The 15,273-nt window shown below is 33.0% G+C and overlaps 1 protein-coding gene and 1 long non-coding RNA gene across 2 annotated transcripts in view; one reads left to right on the forward strand and one right to left on the reverse strand.

Annotated features, from left to right (window-relative positions):
• LOC135841658 (uncharacterized) overlaps positions 1–15,273 on the reverse strand; it is a 285,746-nt gene that overhangs the window by 134,593 nt on the left and 135,880 nt on the right. The window lies entirely within an intron of this gene.
• Positions 4,559–15,273, forward strand: part of LOC135841657 (homeobox protein unc-4-like) — a 46,051-nt gene continuing 35,336 nt past the window's right edge. Inside the window, exon 1 of the mRNA XM_065358739.1 lies at positions 4,559–5,496. Within this exon, the coding sequence (XP_065214811.1) occupies positions 5,109–5,496 (388 nt within the window). The 5' untranslated portion in view covers positions 4,559–5,108. The remainder of the gene's footprint in view (positions 5,497–15,273) is intronic.

Consider the following 15,273-nt stretch of genomic DNA (forward strand, 5'->3'; position numbering starts at 1 on the left):
TTTGAGAAAAAACGAAACTTCGCAATTTTGAACAACGAAGTGAGATTTAAATGACAATTTTTGGAACTTTTATGCTAAGGGGAAAAAAGCGACACTTTGGTATTGATAAAAAGCAAGATACGTATTTGGGAAATTACTAGCAAAATGATGATAATTTTTGCAATATTTAAAAGTGAGATTTTGACAATATTAACAAAACCGTCAGGGTTGGCTTTTTTCCAATTTTTGCCAACAGAGCGAGACTTTTGGACATTTTTTGGAGGGCGAAGGAGGGAGTGATATATTTAAAAATTTTTTCAAACCAACGACAATTTTTAGCAATTTTTGGCAAGAAATACCAGTTTTGAAAATTTTAGCCCAAGGCAAGCTTTTGTAACCAAAAAAGCCGAACTTTCGTAAATTATTCGTAATTAATGTTATCAATATTTTTTTTTCTTTCTTCAAAAAGTAAGGCCAAGATTTGAAAAAATAAAAATAGAATTATTAAAAATTGAAAAAAAAAAGATTTCAAAGTTTTAAAAATGAACCGTATTTCGAAATTGGAAGCCTCCGGACATCTGATCTTGTTTTTTTTTTCAATTTTGTCGTCATGTTAAAATGTATCCTGGTGAATGTGAACAGTCAAAGTACATATGTAGTCTCAAAATTCTGGATTACCCAGTGGCGTAGTCGACATTTTTTTAAGGAGGAGCAAAATCAAAATTTCAGGCAATTTTCTGAAAACTTTTCGTGATGAGTGATGATTTTATGAAAATGAAGATAAAATTACTGCTTGAGCAAAACGACATCGGAAATTTTTCAAAAAAAAACGGTTCTAAAAAATGTAAAAAACGCCCTTTGGCCTTTTCGCATGTTTTGTTTCAAGTTTTTGCTCTCAGGGAGGGGGGGCACAATGGCTCTCTTCGCCTCCCCTTGGCTACGCTACTGAGACTACCTATACTTCTAAAAGTGAATGAAATGCTGCATTCGAAGAGTTTTCAATACCTGGAAAAGGGGACTGGGAATATTTTTGATAACATCAGGGCTTGTAACCAAGAAAGCTCGAAAAAGTAACCAAATAATAACCAAAAAAAAATGACAAAAAGCGAGTAAAATATTTTAGTGCAGAAAAAAATCACCAAAAAAAAACAGAACTTTTCCTCTTTAATTAAAATCTAAAAATCGAACTCAAAAGAAACTTGTACAATTTTAGCAATAAGCAGGATTTTTTGGCAAGAGTACACAAAGGATACTTTTTTCTCAAATTTTGTCAAAAAAAAACTTCATTTCACAACAACTTTATGATTTAAAAAAATATCAAAATTCTTTGGCAATTGGGGCAAAAAAAGTTGGAATTTTTCAATTTCTGGCAAACAAAAACGAAACTTTTGATCTTGTCACCCTTTTTAGCAATTCTTGATGAAAAATGATACTTCTCTGGCAATCAAGGCAAAAAGCGAGCTTTTTTGCTACTTCTGGCTTCTGGCAGGAAATACGATTTCGACAAGAGTTTTAGCAAAAAGCAAGAGACTTCTTCGCAATTTTTGGCTATTTTGCGAAAAAGCGAAAGTATTGACAGTAATAATTTGCAAAATGCAAGACTTGGACAACTTTCGCAAAAACCAAGACTATTTGGCAATTATTGGCAAAAAGTGATAGGTACCTACTTTTTGAAAATTTTTGCCCATAAAAAGCGAGACTAGCACCTATAGAAAAATTTTGCTAAGCAGTGAGAATTTGTGTCAAAAAAGAAAGACATCGACAATTTTTTTTTTTAAATCAGACTTCTTGGTGAATGGTAAAAAAATAATATTTTTATTAAAGCCAAAAAAATCCTTTAAGACCCACTCTCTCAACCCCCTCCATTTTTTCTTGGAGAGAAACTATTCGAACTCGATCGAGATTTTAAAATTGGGCTCAATTTTTGTCGAAAGAGGTCAACTACTTTGCAATTTTTTTTCGGTAAAAAGATACTCTCTAAATTTGACTGTTTCAAATTTAGAGAGTACTTTGGTGTGCCTAATTTTTGGCAAAAAAGTTCAACGAGCGGAGGGGGGTGTGATTTTTTAGTAATTTTGCTGACATGCGAGATGTTTTGTTACTGTTTTGCGAAAATCAAGACTTACCTACAAATTTTTTTTCATAAATTTTTGACATTTTCTATCAAAAAAGCGAGATTTCTGAGATTTTTTGTGGCGCGGGGGGGGAGCGAATGGGACTTTTTCAATTTTTGAGGGGGAACCACAATTTTTATAAATTTTTAGGAAGAAACGAGTTTTTTTTTTACAATTTTGAAAGGTAGGATTGATTATTTGTATTTCTGCACTTTGGGCACAAAGAGAGATATTTTTTTTTTCCTAAAGTACAAATAGGACCGAGATTTTGAAAAATTCGGAAAATTTTGAAAAAAAAAGTATAAGCTTAACTTTAGTAAACAAAATTTTGACAATTTATCCATGGGTATTTTTTGCTCGAAAGTGTAGGAACCTCGTATTACGATTTGCCATCAAATTTCCCCTCCCCTCCCCCTTCAAAAAAGTCAACTCCACATCACTCCGCAGTTGAAATAATATGACTCGATAAAATTCCCAGAATAACTGTACATCCGCGGAGATGAGCACATCTATGTAGTAATATGTATGCATTTTTCTACAGAAAACTGCGCAGTACCTACACACTAAACAAAAACAACGCTATCAATTACCATTTTTTCTACGTAAACGCGCGAGAGAAAAAAAAAATCATTTAAAAAAGTTAATTCAATACGCGTACACGCAGTTTCGCCAACAAACGGCCATTAATCCGTTAATTAAAATTTCTCCCTTCGAATGGACCAACTATAACACACCTACACCTATACTCGTACCATATAGGCGAGACTGTAGTGCAAATTTTAAAAGTCCAATTAAACTGCGTAATTAACGTTTTGTGCGGTGTCGCGTTAAGGCAAAACATAGGTACGTACGTACGTATACGTATATATGGTGGCGCATAGCATAGCACAGCACACAGGGGGGCAGGGGCATGGGTGAGACGCGGTGGTCGCGCCGCATTCAAAGGTACAACTTATTAATCACCGTGCCCTTTGGGGAATCTGCGTAATTGCCCACGCCGCCGCCGGGCTAAAAAATCGAAATATCCGCTACATCGCATCGTGTGTTCCTCTATACCTATCTACATCAAAGAATATCACTGTGCAGCCCTTCCCCCCCCTCACCATCCGACCCAACCAACAAATGGAAAATTATTTGCGGCGTTCAAAAGCAACGCGATTGTCTGATGTTAATAAAATTGCATATCCTGTTTCCTGCTTTAATCGTTTATGCAGGGGAGGATGTGGCAAAGGATTATATACCTATATACAAGTTTACCATTCTCATTATTTACAGATTTGAGCGTTAAACGCTCATTTGAGCTCATTTATGGTGGAAATGAATTTCTATTAATCTATTTATGTATTCTATCAATTTATATAGGTTTACTCGATGTAATGTTAGCCGGTTACTTGCTGAGAATTTGATAAAAATTGAATATAAAATACGTAAAATCGAATGAACAAAAAATTATTAATTTATCCCGAAAACGTTCGCATACATAAAAATATACACATTCGTAATTTTCCGACTAAATTTCATAAGAATTCGTTCGTTAAAAAAATTCCAAGTATATAGAAAATTACGTACATTTAAATTCCGGTAACACTTCAAACGACTATACAAAATACACACCGGCGAAGTCCCAACATCGAAGAAGAGAAAAAAAACCGTCAATTTATACACTCGCAAAGTATCGTCATCATTTACTCGAGTAAATCGCACCCCAGAGCCTACACCGGTGGTTTAATTGTAATATTGATTATCGGCCTGTTTCTCGTACACAAGATCCATAAACTCACACAAACGACCACCATTCGCGCCATAGAAAACAAGAGGAAATTATTGCCCAGCTCGAGGATGAGGAAGGCGAGAGAGGAACGAAAAAAAGACGACAAGGAAAAAAAAAGGCCACGAAAACCGTATCTATCAAAGGCTGCACCCTTTGTCCGCGCATCGCTTACAAGTTAACCATTTCAAACGCGAAATTTCCAATTAAAAATCGACTTTAGAAGCAGCTTAAACAATTATATAAAATAATTTGAAAGCGTCATAAAAAGTGAAAAAGGCTGTATCGGCGCGGCGGGTACCGGGTGCTGCTACAACGACTACGACGTATATATAGCAAATCAAAAGAGTTGGCCTTTTTCCGGGCCCGGAACTGGGGGGGGCAAGGGGTTGGGGGGAGAGAAGACCGGGGGCTCCCTCAAATTGAACAAAACTAACGCAAAGGGCGATGATGAAGATAAAAGCGAATGAATGTCGATTGAATATAAGGCGAGAGAATCATCGATGATGTGACGTCATAAATGGGCGTGAAAAAGCGTTTATTAGGAAAGGTTTTTAAAAAGGCGGCGTCGTCGAACCGACGAATGAAACGCCGAGTAAATATCTCCAGCCGCAATCCATTATACACTATTAAATCGATGGTGGGAGCAAATTCTACCTTAATTTCCGTACAATGTCCGCGTACCGAGTCGCTTTGAAAGGCGGTACTTTTCGAACATAACGTTCCCACAACCAGCAGTACACATCGTTCGAAACACCGCTGCACCGCCAGTTGTTGTAATAATCCTACAAGCTCGTCGTCCGTGGATGGCTTTTCGAGAATAATAAAATTAAAAAAACATACAAAATTTATTCGAAGCGAAAACAAAATAATAATAACGCTGTTCGACGAGTTTTATTCAATTTGTTTTTGTTTTTTTGTTTTTCGGTGTAAATATACCTAATTTTTCTCGGTGCTATTTGGTGCAGAATTTTGATCATTTTTTTTTTGTTCTCTTTTATTTATTGAGTTTTTTCGGTGTGATAAATGATCAATATACTTCTCGAGTGTCGTGTTTCCTCGATCATCATTCGCTGCTGTTCCGATACGTAAAATGATCGTGCAAAGAATTCATTACTGATGCTGATGTTATAATCTGTCATTTTTTTCGGTATATAGTGTTCGATTTATTCGGATCTGTGCTTGCGAGTATTACGAGTATTGTTTTTCTCCATCGAAACCACGTTGTGACCGCAGCAATCATTCCAATGATGGTTTTGGAATCGGGGGTGCTGCCTCCACCTTTAAGACTATACGCTGCAGCAGCCGCAGCCAACGGAAATGGTGCGAATAACGCGTGTTTCCAGCCGAATCCTTTATTGCCACCGCATCCGTTATTTCCTCATTTTGCGGCCAGGTTTCCGATGACTTTGGCGGCAGGATTTGCCGGACTGCCACCTTTTCTCAATCATCAAGGCTCCGCTTCGAGATTCGGAGCAGCTAATCAGATACTTTCGTCGAGGAATTTGGAGCTGAATATTAACGCCAATAATGTCAACAGGCCGGATATGTCAATGCAGAGGAAGAAACAAAGGCCTTACGTTGCATCTCCAACCAGTGACGATAGCGCTTCCGAAGATCATTCGCCCAAAAAAGGTAATTTACTTTTACGATAATTCGTAGTCTACTTCATTCTGTGTTCGATTACGATTGACGTATACAGAGAGTGAAACAGCTTTCAATTTATTTGATCATTTCTTCAAAATATGACCATTTTCTAACACGAAAACTTCACTATGCAGAATTTGTCCTGGAATTGCTTCTATAAATATAGATACACGTTCAGTTTGAGGCTTTTCTCTCGTGGGATTATTGATTAATGATTACTTACTCTTCAGCTAAAATATCTTCATAACTAATCGTATTATATGAACATACTTAAATATTGTTCCAACAATCACTAAGAACCGAGAATTCACCAAATTAGTCACTCTTCCTGCACTGCAGGCAGATTTCCAAGTTAATCAACTCTTAAAAATACTCTCTAAAAATATGAAATAGTCACTCTTTCAACAAGACAAAATTTCGTCACTGGTATAATCAGTGAAAAAGTACTGCTAAAATCAGTTAATTAATACTTACCTAGTTTTTGACTGATCGATACAGAAAATAATTCATTTTTGACTGAATTCGATAAATGATTTATTTTTGAGTGACCAGTTTAATAAATTATTTATCGACTGTTTCAAATTTATAGAGTACCAAGGCAATTCTTCGAATTTCTTAATGATAAACTAAAGGTCGTAGAACTATAATAATTCATCCCTTGGATTATCCATAATTGGTAAAACAAGTGCATATCGTCATTTATAATACTTACGTATAATTTAATAAAATGTACGAGTAAATAATTGTCAATCGAGCGCTCCTGCGCATGACAATCTACAGAAAAATATCCTGCCTGAATAATTCAGAAGGCAATTAATCCTATAAAAATAAAGATGACTCGAAAGAAGGACAAACGATCGTTTCAATTCTATTTTACCAAATAATCTCTTCAAAATTCTGCAACATCGCTGATGAGGCGACTTCACAGCAGAATTTCTCAGAACATGTCTGGATGAGCTAGGAGGTTTCAGTTCTTTCCTTCAAAAACATTAAACTGTACTATTATTTCAAATCTAAAATACACTGCAGTTATTTGATCTGTATAATATGAATCTTGTCGGACAGTTTCCGAAAACTTAAAGTTCTTCTCAACAAAAACAAAAATCTGCGAAAAAAGCTGCAACTATAACTGAATATTTTTTTTAAGTGCACGAAGAAAAAGAAAGGAGCAGTCATTCACAAAAATACCGAATAAATCGGCCTTTTATTTTAAAAATCCTTTTTGATTTCCTCATTTCTTAAAAAATCTTGAAAAAAGGAAGTCTTCGAATCAAAAATGTAGGTACTGTTATAAATAAAAAAAAAAATGTATTCAGAATAAATTACGTTCTGAAAACTTCAAAATGAATCATCTTCTCTGAGCCAAAGCAAGGGCTCAATTTTGGAAAATGGTAGCATTCATATGAGAGCCCTAGCATTATCCAGATTTTCAATTTGAAAAAAAAAAACATCATTTTAGTTTGAGTTTCGAAAAAATTTCACCTCAACTGCTACAAGCAACCGGCTAAATTTTGGAAAATGGCAGCATTAATAATCAAAAATGAGGGCCCTGGCATTATCCAGATAATTTAATTTTTTTTTAAAAGTCCATCATTTTATAGTTTAGGCTTTAAAAATTTTCAACTGCTGCAATTTTCAAAAAAAAAGCACGAAATTAATACCTAAATCTCTCATTCTGAAAAGGTGACACTGCTCTGCTCAAATGATTATTTTTTTCATAGATTTTAAATTCAAAAAAGATTTAAAAAAAAAAAAAAAAAAAAAAGGAAGGAAGGACAAACACGAAATGAATGAATGAACTTTTTTCCTAAAAAAGTGACCTCTGCTTGAATGATAATTTTATATAGATTTTCAATTTAAAGTCAACATATTTTTAGTTTCTCCAAAAAATTTCAACAATAGATACCCTACCTACTGAAATTTTCAAAAAAAAAATGCAGGGTGTATTTTTGGCGAGTCATTTTCCCTGACTTTTCCAGGTTTTCCAGATCATTTTTTTTCAATTTTCCATACTTACCCCATACTTTAATTAAAAAGGTAGAACTTTCAAACAGAACTACAGAAAAGTATAAAAAAATAAAACTACATTCTAATAAATTGAAACTAATGGAAAATTTAAATTTGAAAATATCTCGACTTTACCATAACTTTAGCAAAAAAGTATAATTTCTGGACAGTTTTGAAAAAGTTTTTTTTTGCCAGTTTTGGAAAAAAATCAGGACTTTTTGACGATTGAAAATTTCATTAACAAAGCAGCATTTTTGACGATTTTGGCAAAGAATTGGAACTTTTTCAAAATTTCAGTAGGAAAGGTATTTATGAGCTCAATTTTTTTGGGAAACGAGTAACTATAGGTTTTTTTACGATTTTCAGGCATCGTAGCCAAATTTTTCTAAAAGAAGTGACTTTAGTGACTTTCATCAGCGAAAAAGTGACCAAAAAAGTGACCAATTTTTTTTGAATTCCAGCATTCAGGAGAGCAAAAAATCGAAAAACAAAAGCAAAAAAACGTTCAATACCTCACCTGAAAACTATTACTTTATTCTCCCGCCTGGCCCCCCGGAAAACCCGTTTTTTTTAATGTGAGAACGAGCAGTACATTTTTGTATTTTTAAAATTTTAGAATTTGAATGTTTTTTTGAAGGTAGTTGATTTTGAAAATGAAAAAAGACAGGCCTAATCGATGGCGAAAACCCTTGGAAATTTGTATTTTGAGAGGCATAAAAACGATGTTTTTTTGTGAGAAGTTTATTTTTTGGCTTTAGAACTTGATTAAAAAAAAATAAATTTCCATCTTTATTTTGAAAACGAAAAGAAAACAAGCCCGAGCGAAGCGAGGGCAAAAGATTTTGAAAATTGATGTTTCGAAAAGTAAAAATTTGTGTTTTTAGAATTCTGAAATTGTTTAATAAAGAAAATTCGCATAAAATCCTTTGAAAATGAGTAAAAAAAAGATAATTTGAATGAAAAACGATTTTTTTGTTTAAAAAACGAAAAAAAAATTCAAAAAAGTGACTTTTTTGGAAGAAAAGGAACAATAGTGACTTTTTGATGAAAAAAGAAACCAAAAGTGAATTTTCGTGAAAAAAGTGAACCCGCTACGATGCCTGTCGATTTTAGAAGTTATTTTCGACAAATCTGACTAAATCGGCAATTTTTGGCAAAGGATAGGAATTTTCAGAAGCTGACATTCACGCGATAACTTAATGAAATAACCTAAAATTATATCGAGTTACGAAATAATCAAAGATTACTTTACTAAATCAACTTCTTAATTTAGTTCTAAATCTAAATTTTCGATGCAGTATCTATCGAACAAAGAAAAAAATTGTACAAATGAAGCAAAACTTTAAGATTATCAGTGATTTTGCGGGCAAAAATTACGAAAATCTCGGACTTCTCCTGGTTTTCCAGATTTTCCAGAGAATGTACACTAAGTTCAAAACTTTGATGTGGACTTGATATTGTTATTGTTTTAGTTTTTCAAATTTGGACATAGGCTTTTTTCCCACTGTTTGTATACATATTAAAAAAAAAAAAAAAAACTATAAATAAGTTGCATATCGGTATGAATAGGTTTTCACAACAGTCTGAGGTTTGGAGGACTTAATTCAATTTTTCAACATGAACTTAGAATCGTTTGAAAAATCAAAAAAACTATATCGTCATCATTATCGTATATCAGAATTCATCTTCAATTTTTCATCATCAACGATCTATCCTATACCGAAATGAAAATCAAAAGATCTATCACTCTGATAAAAATTAAATAATCCCATGACCAAGCATTTTTACAACGACTCGAATGAAAAACTCAATCTAAAATTATAACCAAAATCTCCCTCGCTCGTAAAAATAAAAATACAAATAAGGAAAAAATAATTTCAATTTTTCTAATATACGACAGCAAATTATTTACCTAAATAAATCGCGATGAATTAATTGCACCTATAATTTCAATACTGGAAATAAGCAGGCGACCTCCCTGTCTGTATACTTGCTATAATGCCTAATACAAATACTTAATAACTCGATCGTTTGGTATGTCACACGGACATAATTAATCATCGTATTCAATTCACAATTCACCTATCAATGTCTCGAAGCGATGTTATATTTCGTGTTTACCGCCCTAACGAATTAATTTTTCAAAAAGCCAACACAGCGGCAATCAGAGCTCACGTAGGTATAAAAAGGTAACCGCCGCACCCCGCTTCAACCGCATATGCCACGTAAAAACGTGTTAATTTAGCCATCACTGCCTTAACTGACATAAATTAAATCTCCAGCACAAAAGGCCTTTACCTGTTTTTCAATGATTAACGATCGCACACTGTGGTCGAATGTCTACGTACCTATATATGTAGTACGCACCCTTTAAAATTTAATTAACTTTAAATACACGAATGAAATTAGCCTGGAATTTAAATAATACTGATTTAAGAAATTAGGGGTAAATATACTCGGTTTGGGATGATTTTAAAAGCCTTGTGGTTCGTTGGAAAAAGGGTTTAAAAAAATTTATCTCTGGTCGAGATAGAAAACATATACATGTTTGAATTCAAGAAATGTTCGAAATTCGAATCAGAAAAATAAATTCCTCCATTCATGAAGAAAATGTTTTCTTACCTCTCAAAACACGAATTTTTGAACGCTTTTGGCCTTGCTTTACTCGGTATCGTTCGCTTTTATTTTTCAATTTTGAATTTTTGTTTTTAAATCGTCATTTTTGAATTCCATTGTTTTTATTCCTCTCGAAAACCTGATTTTCGAGAGCTTTTGCCCTCGCTTCGCCAGGCCAAGTTTGTTTCTCTCTTCCGTAATTGAAAAATTCCAGGCTTGAAGGAGAAATGAAGATTTTCTACGTTGAATGAATATTGGGCAAAATTATACCTTTCAGATGACAAAATTGTTATTTTATCTCTTATTTATTTGAGTTAAAAACTCGCCTTTTTACATTTTTGTTTTTTTTTTCAATAATTTTGATTGGAATTGAAAAACATCCGAAATGGAAAAATTTATTACTTTTGTAAAAAAACACAACCTGACAAATTTAATATAATCTTACGTAGGGTGTAATAATCTTGTAATTATAAACACCCAAAAAAAAAAAAAAAAAAAAAAAAAAAAATTTTGTTTGAAAATTTTATTCCAATTTTAATTTTGTCGACTTCATTAATTGGTTGGAGGGGGGGGGGTCGAGTGGAGAGCTTTCTGAAAATTTAATTTAAAAAATCTGTGAAAAAAGTAGTGATTTTTTCCAAAAAAAAAATTCCGTCACCTAGTACCATGATTTTGAAATTTTGTTAGAAACCCTGCCAAATTGATTTCTACGCATCTGGAGAAATTTTATAAAATTCTGGAGAAATCGAAGAGGCTCCAGAATGACTGCATATGATGGAATTCGGTTCAGGGAAGTTGATATTGACTTCACGACCGATTTTCACACTAAATAAACATATATTTTTCACAAAAAAAAAATATGAATAGGTAGTCTAAAATGTTTAATTTTGAATTTTCAAAAGTTCATCAAATAACGAAAAATGAATTTGGGTAGCTGAAATTTTGATTATAGGGCTTTCAGACCATGCCCCTTCAAAAACCCTGGTCTCCTTCAAATCGGAGGCAGACATCGTGAGTTATCCCCTAGCTGGTTCTAAATTTTTTTTTGTTCAGGTTCTTCCTATACTTTCAATCAGGACAAAAAATCCCTTCAATTCGTCTCTCCTACAAAATGTTGAAAATCGTGAAACCCCTCGATGGCCATATCAAAATATCAATGGTAGATATAATCGGCCATTATGGAAAAAAATTCGAATGACCGTAACGTTAGTGCGGTCTGGAATAACGGCAGCGACCTTGGTAATAGACTAGAATTTTACACCACGAACAAGCAGGCGATGCGATGAAGACATCGAGTTCAATTACACTTCCTGTAACCGTTTGTAAATTATTTTCGGCTTTATTATTACACATCTTACGTGTATAAGTGTATCTAGATAATATTATTTTTTGGTGGCGGAGTCTCTGTATGAGTGGTTCCCACGGTTTTGCATTGGAAATTATAATTCACTTCGAATATGTCACACGTTTCCTCCTTTTTACGGATGTTAGGCTGCATTGTTCAAAGAGATGCATGATTTACGTAGGACCGAACCGGCAGCAAATCAGCAATTGATTTCTTGGGAAAATTCGCCTAATTTAATTGTGTTCTGGCAACGTTTGGGTATGATTGCTGCGAAATTAATCGAGAGAAAAGAAAGATTTGGATTGAATTAAAATTTTTTTATGGATCCTGAATTATAAATCAAAATGAAATTGGGAGTTTACCTTGATGAGAGTAAAATTTTTCAAATTTTTCTCACAATAATATAAGAATTTATTAATATTACTTTTTCTATTACAAATGCAGTTGATATTTCTCCCTTCTGCCAACTTCATCTATTCACATTCAAATTTGTTTAAACCCACTACATATGTACAAAGAAAAGATTAGACCAAGAACCCAAATTCTGAGCTCAGAGAGAAACCTATATAGACTGATGAATTCAAATCCAAAATTTGGAAATAGCATGAATCAAAGTCACATTTTGTGTACCCAGTTTCTAAAGCATCTGTTTCTGTTAGTATTTGAAACTCGTTTAAAAATTAACTCAATCGAGTGTCGCGTGGCGATAACAATTGATACTGCACTTATTGACACACACACACACACACACACACACACCTAGTTATAAATGCAGTACGTACGCTCGATGCCTAATGCCTACAATTACAATACACACACGTGATACATGATAATTTTTAATCGAGACGATAATTTTGTAGATGTAGGTACAACACATTCAACAACATTATTCCAACGAGTAAAACACTGAGAAAGGTAATTTAATATTCACGCTGTCTGTTTTACTACCGGTTTAATAATATAACTTATAAAAACAAGAAGCTGCGATGACATCTCAACTGCTAGTAATTTTACTAAATTATGAAAGCCAGTTATGAACGAGATAAAGTCGTATTAACTATCACAGCTATAGCTCTACTTCTCCTCATCGTACTAAACATTATATGTGACGTTTTCTACCCACATATACGAGTATAGTGTAGATGCAGGTTTCTTCGATTTTTAATTGAATTTTTCTTCTTGCTTTTTTTTACCACGCATAAATTTTTACGAGGAGTCTTCATATAGCTATAGCCTGATGAATATGTAGTAGTGAAAATATATCATCTAGATAATCTAATATAATGTATTCAGTAGGGTATTATTGTGTTTTGTATGGTATTAAAGTACACATACCTATCGAGTGAAGTTACCTACATGGTATTTTAATAGAAAAATTGGGAAAATATTGTTCAAGTTTTTAATTTTTGACCACTTTTTTTAAAAATAAAATATAAATTGTTATTTTACAGCGTGATTCTGAATATAATCACGTCATATTTAAACATTTATTCGGCCAACTAGGTGGTCAATATGTTACAGGAAACAAATGCAAAATATACCAAAAAAAAAATATAAAAGTTTTTATACTTTCTGATGTACGGTTTTCCAAGAAAAAAATTGGTTTTAAAAATTTTTGAATGAAATTCATGAAATATCCAGTTCAATATTTTTCAGATTTTCAACTCGCGAAAATTTTAATTTTAATTTAGGCTCGACTAAAATTCCTAATACATACCTATCTACTGCAATCATTTAATTTTTACAAGTTTTCAAACAGTCCCAAAAAGTTGAGCGCCTCGAAAAATTATTTTCGGTAAACAGAAAGAGTTGAAAAGTTCCCAATTTGCGAATCACCAATTTGAAAGTAGCCTACCTACGTATTAATAATTAGTAAAATTACTACACTTCAGATCAGTGCTGGGATCCTCAGCAACGAGAGCTCCTCAAGCTCCTAAAAGTCTGTGACAGAAATTAAAAGAAAACCGTTCTTTATATCCCATTTTATATACGAAACCTTTATTCGTCCTAATTGCAGAAGTATAACTATTTTATTTAAAAAAAGGTAATAAATTATTAATTTTTCAAGTTATTTTTCTTTTTTTTTTCGAAAACACGAATAATGAAGCCATTTGAGCCATTTTTATGCATACTCGAAATCAGCGAAATTTCTGCAAATGTTATTAGTACCTATTTGTCGAAGAATTTAACGATAATGAATAAAGAAAGGCAATACCAAACCTATAATACGAGTTTACATAGAAGTCATTCGATTTGAATACCTATATCTCATATTTTCAACATTGAAACCGCACCGCTGCTGTGGTTCCAATCAATTATGGATATTTTATTTTATATAATTCTGTAAAATATGAATAGGTTCGAATAATTAAGAAACCGGTTTACGACAAATAACTATATCGGGTACAAATTAAGATGGAATCCGAACTCTCGTGTATTATAATTTACTCTACAAATAACTACTTACAACAAAATTATAAGGTCCAATTCGCCAGCTCGTTATAAAATTGAATATATCAATTGAGGCGAATTGACCGATTCGCGTGTCTCTGGCGAATTAATACAGCGAATAACATCCAGTCCAGCACGATTTTGTTATTACCAAGCGTAAAATATGTTATACGCTTCGGAATTTGTGAATATTTTAATATTTTTTTTTTCTCTGTATTATATTATTCGATTGTAACGTGTATAAATGAAAAAAAAAAAGGTTTATTAGAAGGGGAAAAACTGGTTAATTTTGGACGACTCGTCGCGCTTATATGACTTATTTGATGTGACCGTAGCAAAGGTGCTACATGTCGGGGCATGTATCTGGTGGGTTATTAATAAAAAATGAAAAAAAATGATTAGATGTGTTTGACTGTTTCAATTTATTTTCTCGTCTTGATTTTCTTTCTTTCTACATATAGCAATCGTGATGGTATTTTTCGAATTATTATATAGTAGTTTTTTTTTGCTTCTTCGGCGTTTTAATGTGTATAATAGGAATTTGTTCGAGCCTTTACGTATACTTGATTAGAAGTTTGGCGAAAATTTCCTGCAGTGGGTAGGGAAATACGTATAAGAAGATTAAAGTTTTCGATGTCGTTAAGTCTAAGTAGACGATGGTTTAACGAATTCATTTGAATTATCATTTTCGTCTGAAACTTATAATTCGCGCGAATTATGGAAAAAGTCTATCAGTTGCGATTAACTGAGAATTTGATTAGAGTTTTTCAACGTAATTTTAGTACAGGTAATGAAAATTCGGCGAATTTTGATTCAATCTGCTATAAGAATATTACACAATTTTTGCGGGTGTTTTCAGATATGTAGGTACGTAGTTATTTTTTTATCTGCTGGTTAATTTTCAACTGTAGTTTCTGTACAATGAGCAAACTATAAACTGAAAATATTTCATTTAGACGATGATTACCCTCAATTTTTTCAATTTTGGTGCTCTGATTTTTTGTATGTAATAAAAACCTAATGAACGAATAAAAATTGAAAATTATGCAGATATGTTAGATTGGTGAAAACTACTCGTGCCTGCGTCTTCATTGAATTAGATTTTTTTTTTCAAATAAGTATTATCTGCCCTTCCTCATTTCTCAAAATATATCAAAAAACGAAAAAATTTGAACTATGTAATACATACTCTATGCCCTCCCTTCCCCCACCAGAACCCTAGCAAATCTTGAAGGAAAATAAATACCTGTCACAAGAAAAAAGCGAAACATCAGAACTTGTTATGAGAAAAATTACCCAGTTACTAGTTCCTTTTTCGAAAATTACACCAGATTCAATGTAACCCC

Source organism: Planococcus citri, chromosome 3 (genome assembly GCF_950023065.1).
Source record: "Planococcus citri chromosome 3, ihPlaCitr1.1, whole genome shotgun sequence".
Lineage (NCBI taxonomy): Eukaryota > Metazoa > Arthropoda > Insecta > Hemiptera > Pseudococcidae > Planococcus > Planococcus citri.